Source organism: Acipenser ruthenus, chromosome 57, assembly GCF_902713425.1.
Source record: "Acipenser ruthenus chromosome 57, fAciRut3.2 maternal haplotype, whole genome shotgun sequence".
Classification (NCBI taxonomy): Eukaryota; Metazoa; Chordata; class Actinopteri; order Acipenseriformes; family Acipenseridae; genus Acipenser; species Acipenser ruthenus.
The window spans coordinates 1,215,864-1,233,379 of record NC_081245.1 but is presented as its reverse complement, the minus strand read 5'-3'; the positions used below and the strand labels follow the sequence as shown (position 1 = coordinate 1,233,379).

Genomic DNA, 17,516 nt, shown 5'->3' with positions numbered 1-17,516 from the left:
CCTCACCGCGATCCCGCCCGTGCTTCGACAGGGAGGTCAGCCAATCAGACTCGCAAGCTGGGTTTTGGGTTTATTCTGTAGCCAATAATACGCGACGGTCACGCACGCTGCTAGTGACGCTTTCATTTGGTGCAGGAAATTGAAACGTTTGCGTTGTTTATATGTTGTTGGGGAGAGAGAGGTGGCTGCAGCTTCTGGTGTTTAAAGTATTCGGTTGGGTTTAAATGTTTTCTACTGATTTATTATTATTTTTTTGTTAATGTATAATCTTTACGGTGTTCCGAGACGGTCATTTTCTGTTTTATTTAAGAACTCAGACAGAGAGGAGCGTGTGAGCCATATTTACAGAGATGTTTGATACCTGGTCAATATGACTTTTTACTGAGAAAACAAACGCGTTAAGTTCAAGCAGCTGCTGGGTTCGTAAAGACGAAAGTTACTCCTTATTTATCACACCAGAATAATTCATGATTTTATATGAATGTTAATTCTCTAGTAAAAAAGTAAATACAAATACAATAAAGTCAAAGAGGATTCTGCTACTCGAGTCTCAAGCTAACAGTCAGTGAAGATGGACGTCAGCGTCTCCGTGTCGTTCTTTCAAGACGAGCTCGCCTCTACCATCGAGCACGCAGTGAAAGCGGCTGTAGACACCGTCTTGTGCCAAATCACAAAAGTTGTCGGCGGCAAATTCACTGAATTCCGAATGGAAATGGCTGGAAAGGAGAAAGAGAATGAAAGTCTGAAGCTGAGATTGGAAATATCAGAGAGCGAGTTGAAAGCAGTGCGGGAATGCATGAACGCTGCAGATGCAGACATTAAACAACCTCTCAGAAACATGAACCCCGACTGCAATGAACAAGACTTTCAGAGGAACGAGAACCAGGGATTATTTCAAGGTAAGATTATTATTATTTTTTTTATGGTATTGCTTGATAATTCCAACTCTTTAAATAACTTTTAGTCGGCATTGGTGAGGTCTTAGTTAGAATTTCCCTTAAGACACTTTTAAAGTGCTTATTATGAGTGCTGTTAATAACTCGATTCACTGTCCTAATATTACACCAGTGTAATTAATTTTCCAGACTATAAGAAATTACCAGTTATGTTTGTAAATCTCACCTAGAAGTTCTTGTCCTGCATCATCAGGTCAATGGGGGATTATGGGAATTAATTGTGCTGCATTTTAAAGAAACCCGTAGTAGTAGAAGTTTAGGAAAATAAAAACTGCCCGAGCTATACACTGTTGCATACAGCATTCTCAAGATCCAATTTTCCAAACCAAAAAGAAGACGGATTGAAAGTGAATCTGAGAGCTCCCTGTGGCAGGGTGCCCCACCCCAGTGTGTAATTTGTGTTGTATGTGGCGTGTTAATGTTGTCTGTTATGTGGATTATGGAGCACAGGTAATGTAAAGTGTATATTTGTTTTTAGACATTGGGATTGCACAATCACTCCACGTGCAGATTAAAGTAGGTATTAGGATGTTAGCACAGGGAGCACAATTAGTTCAGGTGCAGATGTACCGAGATTCCAATTGAATGATTGATTAGCAATCGAGACAGCTGCGTAAAAAGGATCAGTTTCACTCACTCAGGGTTGTGTGGTCAGGAGAGGAGGGTAAAAAGTAATTAAAATAACAATTGCTACATATGCTGGTTTTGCCACCAGCATATTACTTGTTTTTGTTTGTTGTGGCCACCGCGCCGTTTTGTTTTACAAAGTGTTTTTGTCTTGTTAAATCTGTTTATTTTACAATAAACCGACGCATCAGCACGATTTCATCACTCGCCAGTCCTGTCTGTGTGCTGTGTTCTTCCGGGTCTGACATCACCACGAAAGACATCCTGTGACACTCCCATGTTAAAAACATCCCATTAAAAACAATACATAAATCAAGCCCCACTAGCAAGGAACGCATCTTAAGCATGCAGGATTTCCAAGCAGGTAGCATTCGTGTTTTTATCTATGCCAGAAACAAACATGTTTAACATCGGATCAATGCAAATAAAATACTCCAGAAGGGGGCAGTCAGCAGCTAAAATAAACAGCAAGGTTTTGTCGTTGTTGTATTTAGCCTGGGCAAAAAAATATTGTGATCTTTTCCATTAATCTGTAACAACCCTCAAGACACATTTTACTCTAGAATCACTGTAGAGCTCTGAATATTTACCGAAGCATGATTACTGTTAGCAGACACCGTTTCCTGCTTTCAAGAGAGAACATTAAAGCTTACATATTTATCTACAAAAATGTCACATGCATGTTTTATCTAAGAAAGGAAAAATAGCTTCATAAGCTTCTGGTTTACTAAAAGCTTTACATAAATGACTTTTTTTTTTAAATGATAATATGTGAAGCCCTACCTGTAGAGTGCTGTTCCTTCGTGAGGTTCTCCACAGAGGAACTATTCAAGGCAGGGAAACCCTAAAACGCTGTGTATTTGTTCATAAAACAAAAAAATGTTTTTTGGCTGTTCCCGCTCCATTTGTTGCTGTCTTTAATTTGTCTGTAGTCAACCCACAGTTTTGTTTGTCCCGGAACTGTTGTGGTGTTCGTATGAATCCGTTATCTGCAAGGACTTTTGCTATTTTTTCATGGACTCAAATGTTCCGCACAGCGCCCATTAATTATTTTTGATTTCCGAGTCAGCCCATACAGATTACAAAAATGTTGTCTCCTCATTTTCCCACATGCCACCACATGTTCTGTTCTATAAGTTTCTGGTTCATACAAGGACACGCCTTCCTGCAACATGATGACATAGTTCCTTTGTCATCAGCCTGGCCACATCAGGTACGATAAAGCAAAGTGTGCCAGGAAAACCTGCCGAGGCCGGCCAGGGCTATTGCGGCCAGCAGTGGAAACACTGTTTTAACAGCCATGGCTGGCCGCGAGTGGACTCAGAAATACAAAATCAATTAATGGGCGCTGTGCGGAATATTCGAGTCTATGAAAAAGTAAATAAAGCCTTTGCAGATAAACGGATTCACATGAACACACAACTCTGCTGGGACAAAAAAAAAACTGTGGGTTGACCACAGAAAAATTAAAGATGGCAACAATCCGAGCGGGAACAGCCAAAAACAAATGCACAGTGTTTTAGGGTGCCGGCCCATGAATGAACTGCAGGGTCTTTTGACTAGTTCCTGTGTGGAGAACCTCACGAAGGAACAGCACTCTACAGGTAGAGTTTCACATTACTTTTTTTTTTTTAAATGATAATGTACGGCTTTTATAGAAGCTGTTTCTCTTTCTTGTAGATAAAACATGCAAGAGCTCCCGAGTGGCGCATCCAGTAAAGGCGCTCCGCATGGAGTGCAGGATGTGCCCTATAGTCTGGACGTCGCGAGTTCAAGTCCAGGCTATTCCTTTGCCGACCGAGGACAGGAGTTTCCAGGGGGCGGCGCTCAATTGGCCGAGCACCGCTCGCGGGAAGGGAGGGTTAGGTCAGCCAGGGTGTCCTCAGCTCATCGCGCACCAGCGACCCCTGTAGCCTGCCCGGCGCCTGCGGGCTTGCCTGTAAGCTGCCCGAGATCTGCATTGTCCTCTGACACTGTAGCTCTTGGGTGGCTGCATGGTGAGTCCGTAGTGTGAAAAAAAAGTGGTCGGCTGACGGCACACGCTTCGGAGCACCGCATGTGTTCGTCTTCGCCCTCCCAAGTCGGCGCTGGAGTGGTAGCGGTGAGCTGAGCCTAAAAATAATTGGCCATTCCAAATTGGGGAGGAAATAATAAAAAAAACTAATAATTGGCAACGACTAAATTTAGAAAAATGTTTTTGTAGATAAATACATACAAGCTTTACTGTTCTCTCTTGAAAGCAGGATACTGTGTCTGCTAACAGTAATCATGCTTCAGTAAACATACACAGCACTACAGTGATTCTAGGGTCAAATGTGTCTTAGGGGTTGTTACAGGTTAACGGGAGAGATCACAATCCTTTTTTGCCCAGGCTAAACGCAACAAAGACAAAACCGTGCTGTTTGTTTTGCCTGCTGTCTGCCCCATTTTTGGAATATTTTACTTGCGTTGAGCTGATGTTTAGACTGTTTATTTTTGTGTGGTGGGGTACCCTCCGCCCCTGTGTGTATTTTGTATTGTTTGGGTTACATAGTACGGGTGATTTAAAGAGTATATTTGTAGTTGGGCACGGGTGTGTCACAAAGTAGTTCACGTGCAGACTGTGCCGGGGGCACAACTGCATAAGAGTCATCGTTCTCGCACTTGGGGTGGGGTGTGTTTAGAGTGGAGAACTGGAGAAAGAGAAGGAGAAATAAATAAAGATAATAATTGCTACTCGTGCTGGAAGGACCTGCACAGTACTTGTTTGTGGTTGGTGTTTTGTGTTCATTTATTGTTTATCTGTTTTGTTTTGGCCAACGTGTCGTTTTGTTTGTGTGTAGTGTTTCTTGTTTTGTTCAAACCTTATATTTTAATTATTAAACCCGCGCATCCCCCACAGGCCATCCATACCACATTCTGGCATAGATAAAACATAAATGTTACCTGCTTGGAAATCGAGTGACAGCCCATAGATAGATAGATAGATAGATATATATAATGGGCTGTCACTCGATTAAAATATTTGATTGGTTAATTTATGGGCATTAGTTGATTAATCAGTGCACATTTTAAAATAAAGGTAACAGTCTTAAAGCGGGTCCTGCACAGTAATACTAAAAAAAAAAAAAAAAAAATAAAACACTAGACATGATAGAATATAAGTAGAACACAGACGTTACATTCAATTGTCATTCTCTGAGTAACAAATCTCTACTTCTCAGCGAACTTATAACTGATACCAGTCTTGATCTTCTCTGTCTTGCTGAAACCTGGCACTCTGTAAACGACATGCACTCGGTACATCTAGCCACCCCAAAGGGCTATTCCCTCTTTGACAAACCTCGCCTCACTGGCCGAGGCGGGGGCACTGCTGTTATTGATAATTATGTGCTCGCTTCCTCAGTTCTATCTTTGCCTGCCTTTTCTTCATTTGAGCATCAAGCTCCCCTCTCCCATGTCCCTCACCCTTGCTGTTGTCTACCGTCCACCTAAGAATAACTGCCTTTTATTGAAGTGTTTTCAGAATTCCTCTTCCTCCTCTGCACTTTTACTGACAAAATCCTACTCCTAGGTGACGTCAACATCCATGTTGACTTGCCTTCCTCCCCCCTAGTGACCGACTTCAACAGTCTTCTGGACTGTCTTGGGCTCTCTCAATCTGTCAACGTCCCCACTCACACCCGAGGACACACCTTGGGTATGCTCATCACCAAGGGCCTTGACTCCTCAAATCTCTCTCTGACCATTTCTTAATCACTGCTAATATTAATCTCCCTGCTCCTTCCTCCGCTACTGATACTGTTCTCTCCTTCCGTCCCAAAGAATCTGCTGAATCCTCTGAAATTCTCAGAATGTGTCTCTGCATTCCCTCTAACTGGTACTCTCCCGTCCTCAGTTGACGATGCGGTGACCCTCTACAATGCACCCTTACTCAGATCATCGACACTGTTGCCCCGCTTACAACCAAAACAGTCAAGAAAGATTGAAACTGCCCATGGTACACCCTCGAACTTCGATTGCTTAAGTCTGCCTGCCACAAGCTTGAGCGCAAGTGGAGGGTGTCTGTACTAACAGTTCACAGAGATCTGGACCGACCATCTCGCGAGCTACAGGCATGCGCTTGCCGCGCCCAGGGTGAAGTACTTCTCTGAAATCATAACTATGGGACGCGGTAACCCAATGTTCTCTTTTTCAGATCATTAACCAAATCCTACATCCAGCCACCAACAGATCCATCTCCCGTTCATCCTCCTGTCTTATCTGTTATGATTTCTACTCTTTCAGAACAAAATTGACAGCATCTATTCTACGCTCGCCCACCTCAAACCCAGTTTACTACTTGACTACCTTGACTCTCCTTTGGTTGCCCCTCCTGCCCTCTCCTCTTTTTCTCTCCTCTCTCCATTGCTGATGTCTTCGGCTTACTATTGAAATCAACTACTGCCACATGCCCCCTGGACCCCTGGCCAACTAACCTTGACAGTTTCTGTGCTTCTGATCTTCTGATCTTGCTCCCTCCATTATGCACACTCTCAACCTGTTCCTGGACTCAGGCTTGGTCCCTGCTGCCCTTAAGCTTGCCCGAGTTACGCTGGCATCTTGCAGGTATGCTGGCATCTCGAACCTGTCTCTGCTGGATGTCCTCTTGCCTATCCGGATGCATGCAGTCTGTTTTCTATGCTGGATGCAGTGGTGTCGCAAACCCAGTCACTTGTGGTGTCCTACTTCTTGCCCTATCTTCCTTCTACCATCTTCGAAACATATCCAAAGTCCGTCCCTACCTTTCCCTCACGGATGTGGAGATACTTTGTCATGCATTTAGTTCAGAGTACTGCTGCCAGGATCCTTGACAGATGCAAAAAATGTGAACACATCACCCCCCATCTTGCCCAGCTGCACTGGCTACCTGTAAAGTTCAGGATTACTTTGAAAACTGGTCATACTCCCCCGCAATGCCCTTCATCACACAAGTCCGGAGTACCTCCTCAACCTGCTGACCCCTCTATGTCCCTGCCCGCAAGCTGAGGTCCTCCGACTCTGGCCCCCAAGCAAAAGTGCACCACACTTGGAGAACGCTCATTTAGGTTCATGGCTCTGACTCTTTGGAGCTCTCTCTCAGCTTTGGTGCGTGATGCTCCCACCGTCGCTCACTTTAAATCAGCTCTCAAGACCCACCTGTTCTCTCTTGCTTTCCATGCTCTTTAAGCCTGATATCTGCTATTAGCTGCTGTGTTGATGCTACTATTTCATGTATTATGCTACTAGCATGCATAAATTCCACTGTATTTAATGTATTATGCATTGTTTTTACTGTATAGCATGTATTATGCATTTCTCTATTTCAAAGTATTATGGATTTTCTTGTTACTGCATCTTTTAAAGCGCTTTGTGATGGTGGTCCATTATGAAAGGTTTGAACAAAATTAAAAAATAAACAAATAGACATAAACTAAATGAATTATAAACTAAATAAATATTTCTTTCTTTAATGTATTTTTCTATGTAATGTATTTAGATTTATTTATTTCATTTTTTATTTATGGATGTATTTATTTAGTTTGTCTATTTTGTTTATTTTTGAATTTTGTCACAAATTATTCTCCATATAATACATGCACAGTGTGAGAAACTAAAGCACCGATTTATAAATTGTCAGATGCCAAAATCTAAGCCAAACAACTGGACAAAACTCAGTAAAAATAGTACAATATATTCAGTCTTTTCTCAAGTGAATTCCTACAGTTGGAGAACAGTGCAGTGCTGCGAAACTGAATACTGCACTATTCTCCTACTGCACGTCATTCAACAAATGTATTAATTAAATTAGTGAAGTACTCCCCCTTTTCCCCTGCTTTCTTCCACAGCAATAGGCAAGAATCTAAAACATGGTATTAAAAATGAATCAATACTTCAATAGCTGCTATCTTTAAAGATACCTTGCAGGATGTTGTAAACATCTGGTTCACAGAACATATAAACGAGCCGAGTGCACTTGCAAACTACATTGTGAACACAAACGAACTCAGTCCATAGTGTGCCCAATGTAACTGGGCACACTATATACTGTACATTTAAAAAAATAAAATACAATAAAAAAACACCTCATAGATTGTTCCACCAGAATGACCCAGTGACGTCTCTCAGTAGAATTCTGACAAGGGGCTGGCTTTGTAGAGGAACCTGGCTAGTAAGTAAGAGTTATAATTTTGTGCAATTTTCTTTCACACAGATCCCAAAGAGAGCCATGCTAGATCTAAACCTGAAGCACAGGAGGGGCCAAGGATAGAAGCAGTTCACACACAAGAGGAGTCCTTTGACCAGGAGTGGTGTGCAAGTCTAAAGCAGGTTGCAAAGCTGACATGTGTTAAAGATGAAGAGGTCCCTCGACTGGAATGTGTTCCTATTAAAGAGGAATTCATAGAACATGAATGTGTCTCCATTGCAGAGGAAGTTCCTACTGAAAATAATGTCTGTACACTTGAGGAGAACAACCAGCTGGGATCCAGCCTGTGTGATGATTGTCCACATGAATGTGAACTGGGATTTAGAGGTAAACATACAAAACAAGAAACATTGAGCTGCCTGTTAACCGTGCAGAAATGAGTTACTAAGCTGAATGTCAATGGCTTGCAAGTTGCAACATAACTTTCCTTGCTACTGTGGCATCTGCTAGATGTGCACCCATTATCATGTCTGTTTTGAATGCTGTTAGATCTTTGCCTTTCCCTGTTTCTGGTAGAGTGTTTGCAGTTGTGCTGCTCCCACAGCTTTATAGTGGTGCTGGGATCACATGTCTCATCACTGGGTGTTGCCAAATCCAGTCGGGTTCCTAAGTGTCACCAGAAGAAACATTTCAATACAGCACTTGCATATAAACCTGATCTTATACTTTTATGCCTCAAAGCTATATTAAGTGGGGTGGAAATCAGTGACTGGTACATGTGAGTGATATTTACTGGAGTGTGTTAATGATCAAAGTGATATTCTCAAGCATTAGTCCTTAATGACACCCACTATATTCAGCCTGGCATCTGGTATTAACAGGAGTGATATTAACCCTTTGCGGTCTATTGTCGGACCTGGTCCGACATTGCAATTATTCCTATCCGGTCCATTGTCAGACTCTGTCCGACATCATTATAGAAACGCAAAAAACGGGTTTCTAGTCGTTTTTTCTCCGTAAAAAGCCGAGAGAACCATTCAATGGCCTAGTGGGAACGACAGGAGCCGAGACAAGCCGGAAAAAAATAAAAAAAAATAAAGGCGTATCTCATGAATAGTCATACATGGCCCTGGTATCAGATAACGGGGCAGTCATAAGTAAACAAGCTGGCTGATAGTGCGTCAGCGCACAGTGAACACGGACATTTGCAGAGCTTTTTTGAGATGTTAGTTATAAAATAATGACTTGGATCGCATTATTGAGGAGTTTGGTGGTAAAACAAGTGATCAGGAGATGATTGATTGATCGGTATGTACGACTTATTATTATTATTATTTATTTCTTACATAGGTGAAAGCTATAGCGAACGAAAGGGTGGGGCGGGGCTGGAGATGCCTAGTGAGTGCTTTGTTGATATGCAGGGCCTTTTAAACCCGTTTGACTGTGGAAAAAACACTTTTAAACAGCGCGTATAAAATTAACTGTGCGTATGAAAATAAAATGGACCTGACGTGTCTGACATGCACTTAATAAATGGACTGCAAAGGGTTAAACAGGTTTGACTGTATTCTCATCACAGTTCACTCTAGGAGTTGGTCATGGTTATGAGGGAAGCCCTGCAGAAGAGTGAATGTGTAAGAATGCTGTACAGTAACCTTTGCCTATTCTCTTTTTTCCTCTTATTCTCATAGGAGAGACTCCATTTCCCTATGCTGATTGTCATTCATCACACCTTAAAATCGACCAGCGCGCTGACAAAGGAGAGAAACCTTATCGCTGCACTGAGTGTGGGAAGAGTTTCACAAAGTTACAAAATCTTAAAAGACACCAGCATGTTCACACAGGAGAGAAACCTTATCACTGCATTGAGTGTGGGACGAGATTCAGTCGTTTATCAAACCTTAAAAGACATGTGCGCAGTCACACAGGAGAGAAACCTTATTACTGCACTCAGTGTGGGAAGAGTTTCACGCGATTAGGGAGTCTTCAGTCACATCAGCGCACTCACACAGGAGAGAAACCTTATCACTGCAGTGAGTGTGGGAAGAGTTTCACACGATTTGGGAGTCTTCAATCACATCAGTGCATTCTCACAGGAGAGAAACCTTATGACTGCAGTGAGTGTGGGAAGAGTTTCACACGATTTGGGAGTCTTCAATCACATCAGTGCATTCTCACAGGAGAGAAACCTTATGACTGCAGTGAGTGTGGGAAGAGTTTCACACGATTTGGGAGTCTTCAATCACATCAGTGCATTCTCACGGGAGAGAAACCTTATGACTGATCTCAATGTGGGAAGAGTTTCACATATTTAAGTTCTTTGAAAATCAACCAGCAGTCTCACAAAAATTAGTCTTATCAATGTAATGAATGTCTGAAGAGGTTGTCATTTATCAGACCTTAAAGACACTGTACAATTCACACGAGAGTGAAGCCCTATCCCTCCACTGAATGAGGGAAGAATTTCAGCCAGTTACTGGGTCTTGAAGGACACAAGAGAGTTCACCAGCATTTCAGCCACTTGAGGACCTAAACACCAGGTCGAAATTTGACTAATACAGAAATATTGATTGAAAACAAAAGAATAAACATGTTTGATAAATGATGTTACTCCTAATCACTTGAGGTCAAAAACTCAAAGATGGAAAATATGAACTACTACATCTTGTTTGGAACATTCATCATCTTGTAGACCATTCTGATTTTGTTACGTCCCATTAGTAATCTATGGAATAGATTGCAATTGTGTCTGCAAGATGCTGAGTTTCCTAGTTTGAACATTGGGATTATTTTATGTAACTCCCTACTTGTGACCAAGTCTCCAGCTCTTTCAAGTCAGTGCTAAGCTTTGGTCAATTCTGAACTTCACACCTCAAACAGTTTTGTTGTTGACAGACCCTGACTGCAATATAACCCCCCCCCCCCCCCCCCCATATACATTTTCTTAATGGAAATCAAAAAACATCTAGGGGACACAGAAAGGGACACCATCTTAAATTGTTGTGTACAGTCTGCGCCACCCAATCGGGATACTGATAGTCAGGATTGCTGCTTAAATTGGATCCCAATGCTATTTCTGTCATTTAATTGGGATACAGTATTTTCAAATGATGAATGGAGATCGCTTTTCAGAGCAAGACAGGTCGCATAGCACAGTGCAGTGAGTACGTGATTACGCTGTGATTTGTGTAAATTGCGTTAACCACATTGAACTCTTGAAGAAGGAGGAGTCTCCTGTGGTTTCTCAGGCTGCTGTTGCAAAGAAAGTTGCGTGTCAACATCACAGGTGCTATTTAATTTTGTTCAAGAATAAAAAAAAAACAGCGACTTGTATTTCAAATTATGTATTTAACATTTCATCACAATGTGATGCGATTTCATTCTTTTTCTTTTCAATAAGAATCAAGAAAGTGTGACTAAGGTCGTCTCAACTGCCTCTCGTTTAACTAGGACAGCCAATTAATACCTTTATGATACGTTAGGCTACAGCAGTGTTGTAATCGAGTCATAAAAATTGGGAGTCGAGTCACGGGGTAGAGTCGAGTCTTTGACATGCCAAGCTTGAATCGAGTCAGAGAGTTTGCTCGAGTCGAGTCACCTATCTGGCTCAAATCAATTCAAGTCATTAGTTCTGACAGTTCAAGACAGTTTGATTTAATCAGATTCATTTTACAGGAGATCAGCAATCTACAAGTAAAAAGAAAAGAACATTTCAATTAAAAATACAAAATTGAGATGCACAATAATGTGGTCATACTTGCCTGACTGATGTTCACTGTTAAAGGTCCTTGTGTTTTGTCTCAATTTCAGTGAATTCACGATTCCTTGGCCTATTTATAAGCAGATTTTGTTAGTGACGGTACAGAGGCCCTGTTACCTCTGCTTAATTGGGTTGAATGTACAGTAATGGATACCACAAAACAAAAGAATGCATTTAACCCTTTATTTACAATTTTACAATTTTTCACTTTCTCAATAGTGAAACTCCCTGATAGTTTTTTTTTTTTTTTCAGACACCTTTACCATGTGAAAGGAAATTGTGTCATTAAATTTTCAAATTCATATAGAGATCTTCCTTCTTGGCCTTAAAACACATCAGTTACAAAGGAAAACAGTCCAAGTAATGCAACTGAGGTCAAATCAGAGTTTAAAATCATTGCATCCTCGCACATCTATGCTCCAGTTCAAAATCAATAAACTCAACCTAATTTGATTAATATGACAGAAAGAAATATATTTTGAAAGGCTAAGAGTTTAGCATTGTAATGTGTGTTAGAAAATAAGTATTTTTCATTATTTTCAGATAAAGGGTTTTTCACAAATACATTAAAAAAAAAAAAAAAAAAATAGCTAAAATATTTCACACAAAACACATCGCACCATAAGCCCTTTAACCACCTATACTTAGCACAATAAAATCCCAGTTGTTTGTCCAAATAATATCATCAACGTACAATTTGCTAACGTAAAAGACTGGTATTGTAGCTGCTGTTTCATAAACACATGCAACATAACCCAGCAGCACAAACTAACACATTACTGATGTAATAATTGATCTGTTCACCCACTATGTCAAAATCCACAGACCACTTCTTAAAAAGAAATCTTTGAAAACAATGCAGTTCCGTCCTCAACCTCCATTTGTCTGGCAATGTTTATTGTGCCTATTCCCAAAATCATGCTGCTGTGGTTTGGTCTGCCCGTTTTTGTTTTTGTGAATTTATTCTTTAAAAAAAGCAAAATGTTTTTAACCAAACTAACTCTAAACCATCTGTCCTGAATCCTTAAATTAATCAAACATGTCTAGAGCTGATTAACTCAATTTGGGAATTCTGGAAAACAAAGATGATTGTGCACAGCTTCATGATCATCTGTACATGTGCTGCCATGCTAGTGGTTGTAGAAGGATACGGAATGTAAAAAATAAATACAATTATTAAAGCTCCAGATGGTTGTGTTCATTTCTTGTACAGTGCATTATTATGTAAAATTTTGTGTGTAAAGCATTTAAGTTTATAAGCTTGTACATGAGTTTGGATTCACAAATTGTTTTTGTTTTCAATTATTTATTTTTAAAAACATAGTATATCTATAGATCAATATACATTAAACCAGACAGCAAACAGTAACCCCCTTTTCTATGGCATTGAAGTTTTAAGCTTATGTAAATAAAAATCTGTTGATTGACCCAACAAATAATTATTGATTGATAAGAAATACCAAATAATTATTGATTGGCATTTCTCAGTGCTGGCAGGATGCAGACTGCTTATTTCTTTCCCTGTCTACTCCATAGTTCTGCTGACGTTTTCTCTCTGTCTACTCCATAGAAAAACGTCCCGTGTGAAATGCTTTTCTGGGTTTGCATTCGCTCAGTTTATTTTACTCGCGTAAACCGGGCTTTTCACCCGATGTCATACAAATCAATGGGAAAGGTGGGGGTTGATATGTAAATTAACCATGCGTAAAGAACTCGTGCTGTTTTTGAAGATTACTAGTGACATTTTGTGAAAATGTGGTTTCCATGTGCAGAGAACTGGTACACGAGTGAATCTAAGCTGCTGTAATGAAGCAAAATACCCTGTGCCTGCTTGGTTAATAATGTGCTTTATTTTATTATTATTAGTTTATTTAGCAGACGCCTTTATCCAAGGTGATTTACAGAGACTAGGGTGTGTGAACTATGCATCAGCTGCAGAGTCACTTACAACTACGTCTCACCCGAAAGACGGAGCACAAGGAGGTTAAGTGACTTGCTCAGAGTCACACAATGAGTCAGTGTCTGAGGTGGGATTTGATCCGGGGACCTCATGGTTACAAGCTCTTTTCTGTAACCACTGGACCACACAGCCTCCTTTACTGCTCTTAACCAAATTGTTTTTCAAATTGAGGAGGCTCGTGCTGTCAGAGATGCTCTTTCTTTTAAGTTGTTTTGGATTTACTGCTTTGTTAAATATTAATGATGCAAACAAATAAAACACAATCAATACATTTATTTGCAATTTTATTTGGTCAGTTCTGAGAGGACAACTTGTATGTTGCGCTGTTTTGGGCGATCGAGCTGGCTTATAAGATCCAGTTCACAAACTAGATTTATTAATGTGTAGGGCAGACACACGTTGTCTTTGGACATAGCTGGGATCAAAAAAGGACGGGAATTAATTCAGTTATGCAGCTCACTTGCTCTTCGTGTTTAACTTTACCGTAGTTTTTACAGCAAGGGTATTCTCAAACAGCTGCTTTAATACTATAACAAATGCATAACGCAGTTCGTGGTAAGTGGTTTTATACAGAACTGTAAACCCACAAGATATATACATAACAGACCAGACACAGCAAAAAACAATAATAAAAAAAGACCGCCACATTCATTAAGGTGAACGACACCCCTGCTAACCATAAAATCACCCATCAGCCACTACTTTCTGCCGTCTTGGAATCCACAGTAACAACTGACCTGCTCCCTTGGAGTATTTAAGGATAAACACGATCATAAACATTTACACGTGAAATTAGGGTTTCCATGTGAAACTGGGCGTGGTTTTCCCGTGTGTTTCGTCACTTACACGAGTAAATGAGATTTACCCTATCCCTCTCTTTTTTCAGCCAAAAACCTGATTTACCTGAGTAATTCTCCCAAACGTGCACGCGCATCTCCATTTCACGTGTAAATTGACCCGCATGGAAACCCCATGTATGACTCGAGTTGAGTCGAGTCTTTTCAGCCGGGACTTAAGTCAAGTCTTTTCTTGCAGGGACTCAAGTCATTACTACTCTGGGCTACAGCACTTTAATTGCTCATTTAAAAACCCCTTTCCATTTCTTGCCTGCTGCATTCTACTGTACCACCCTTGCCTTTTTCAGTTTGAAGGAACACTGGATGGGTTCTGTGTAACCTTCCTCAGATGAGGTAGAATTATTCATAACACTATCATTATGTAAATATTACGATTACGTGTTGACATGGTAAATAGGTCATTCCATGACAAATCAACCTGAAAAATATTTGCATCAACACCCTATCATTTACAATTCACACCAAACTCAGCTTAGGGTTCATGACAAATTAAAATTGGCTGATCTAACAAGTAACTACGATGTGATAGGTGTTACAGAAACTTGGTTGTCTGAGAGTGATGATATATAATATTAGTGGGTACACACTGTATAGGAAAGACAGGCAGGGCAGAAGAGGCGGAGGGGTAGCGCTATACATAAGAAATTGTCTTGAAGCCCAGGTGTTAAATCAGGACAAAGAAAACAATGCAGAATCAATATGGGTCAGAATAATGGACACAAATTCAAAGGGCATAATAATAGGAGCATGCTATAGACCGCCAAATTCAGACCCTGTGTAAAATAATCTGTTTTACAATGACAATAGAAATGCGTGTAGAAAAGGAGAAGCCATACTAATGGGGGATTTCAACTTCCCCCATATAAAATGGGAGAACCTGGTGGGGGGCACGACGGACGAAATTGAAATGGTGGAAATGACAAATGACTGCTTCCTAACGCAATTTGTCAAGGCACCGACTAGAGGGGAGGCATGCCTTGACTTAGTCTTTTCAAATAATGAAGACAGAATAACTAAAACAGAGGTCAGAGAGCCATTGGCAAACTCAGACCACAACATGGTCTCATTTGAAGTGATTTTTAAAACCCCCAAAGTAATGACTAAAGCTAAGGTTTACAATTTTAGAAAAGCAAACTATGAAGGTATGAAACAGAGACTAACAGAAGTAGCTTGGAGTAAAATGGAGAAAACATCTGCAGAAAAAGGATGGCTGTTTTTTAAAAATGTAGTACTAGAGGCGCAAAACAATTACATCCCAAAAGTAGACAAATCTAAATCTAAAACAAAATGGCCAAAATGGTTTAATAGATCAACTCACTGGTCACTTACAAGGGCTTGATTAGTGCAGAATAAGGGGGGTTTAAATTTGAGGAACGGGGGTGCTTGTGTAACACAGAATTAGAGACATAAAGCTGGATAGCTTGAGGTGAGAAGAGCTGGACAAGACAACGACATATAACCCTCTGAACTCTCACGTCTCACCGGGTCAGGCAGCACCCTCTGGCTGCTGGCCAGCTATTGAGAATGAGAGACAGAACAAAATAAGGACAAAGCTCTCAGTCCAGGTCGGAACCAGGCGGAGTCTCTTAGCTGCTGGACGAACAAGGAGAATGAGAGGACAAACATAAAAGACACTCTCGATGAGAGACATAAAAGACAAAGGGATAGATCCGTCACTACTCAGTGCAGCATCCCCAGGCAGCGTGGCTGGCAGCTGGGCGGCGTGGAGAGTTAGGATAAAGAGTCTCGGGTCCGCGTTGGAGAGACCAAAATAGAGAACACCCCTCCCTCCCTTGGCAGGGCCAGGCTCGGCAGGTGGGGACTCGGCCAACCAGAAGGGGCAGAAAGGTGCTCGGACCTGAAAAGAAACGAGGTAGTTGGGATAGCAAGGTTGTGGCCTTGATGAGACTAGCGCATGAGCTGCGACAGAATAGTTGTGGCCGGGGGTCCCCTCTAGCCGACGAGGAACCGCAGGGACGGCAGTGACGGCAGGAGGCCGACCCGGTCGGTCGGGGCAGTGAAAATCACGTCCCCCCCAGAGGGATCCCTGTGCGGACGGAGCGGAATTAATAATATGAGAAAGTGGAGGAGGAGGGAGGAGGAGGACAAAAAACAAACACAGACAAAGGGTGGAAGCAGTGCTGGGTGTATAAATAAGAAAAGAAAGAGAGATTGACATGCAAGCTACCTAATGGGATTGCCCATACTGCTCTGGTCACGCCCTTTCTATTTACCTGACCAATTAGAGCGGTGCGAGCTATTGGCAGAGAGACTGGGACTTGATTGAAACTGAACTGCACCCCCCCTCACCTGGAAGTAATTTGTGTGGCTAATCCCGCCCCCACTGAGAGCTGCCAGGGAAGCTAGAGAAGCCAAATACAAACATAATACTTGGAAGCTCAGCAAGAGAGCGCCTTCTACAGCGTCCACCGAATTACACCTAAAGGTTAACATTTTAAAAAAATATTCAGCGAAAAAAGGCACTTTACAGAGCGTTTAAAAGGGACCAAAAACAAAGCACACAGAAAGAGTACTTGGAACTGCAAACACAAGTCAAAAGGGACGTTAAAAAGGCCAAGAGAGAGAGATAGAAATCAATATTGCTAAGGGGGCTAAAACCAATTCCAAAATGTTTTTCCAATATTATAACAGCAAGAGAACATTCAAAGAGGAGGTTAAATGTCAAAGAGACACAAATGGAAAAATCATAGATGAAGAAAAAAAAAAGGAAATATATTAAATGATTACTTTTCACAGGTTTTTACAAAGAAAGACGCGGACAACATGCCCCACATGTCGACCTGTTCCTACCCAGTTTTAAATAACTTTAGCATAACAGAGGCAGAAGTGTTAAAGGGACTAGGAGCTCTTAAAATAAACAAATCCCCTGGGCCGGATGAGATCCTCCCAATAGTACTCAATGAATTGAAAGATGTTATTTACAGACCGCTAACCAAGATCATGCAACAGTCTCTTGACACAGGGGTTGTACCGGCAGACTGGAAAATTGCAAATGTAATACTGTGGAAGGGTGAGGGTATTCACTGACACGGGAGACAGAAGACCGCAAACACCGCACAGGTGCCCAGATTTATTTATTTCACTTATTTATTCTTTTATTTAGTTTAGCCCGCAGAGGGCGCTGTTGTCCGTGGTCTGGATACTGCCGACAGTAAACCAGGACCACGGGGTTACCAACACTGGTATCCCA

At 41.3% G+C, this 17,516-nt stretch overlaps 1 protein-coding gene across 1 annotated transcript; it reads left to right on the top strand.

Annotated features, from left to right (window-relative positions):
* The first annotated feature begins 6 nt into the window (after positions 1–6).
* On the top strand, positions 7–13,663 carry LOC131724805 (zinc finger protein 583-like). Its single transcript, XM_059017626.1, has 3 exons — positions 7–899; positions 7,795–8,115; positions 9,420–13,663. The coding sequence occupies exons 1-3, from the start codon at positions 572–574 to the stop codon at positions 10,010–10,012; spliced, it is 1,242 nt and encodes a 413-aa protein (XP_058873609.1). The 5' UTR covers positions 7–571; the 3' UTR covers positions 10,013–13,663.
* The last annotated feature ends 3,853 nt before the right edge of the window (positions 13,664–17,516 follow it).

Excerpts from the sequence above, each read along its gene's own strand:
- LOC131724805 (XM_059017626.1), top strand. The coding sequence starts at position 572 with ATGGACGTCAGCGTCTCCGTGTCGTTCTTTCAAGACGAGCTCGCCTCT. Across the intron at positions 900-7,794 it reads GAACCAGGGATTATTTCAAG|ATCCCAAAGAGAGCCATGCT; the intron begins GTAAGATTATTA and ends TCTTTCACACAG. Across the intron at positions 8,116-9,419 it reads ATGTGAACTGGGATTTAGAG|GAGAGACTCCATTTCCCTAT; the intron begins GTAAACATACAA and ends TTATTCTCATAG.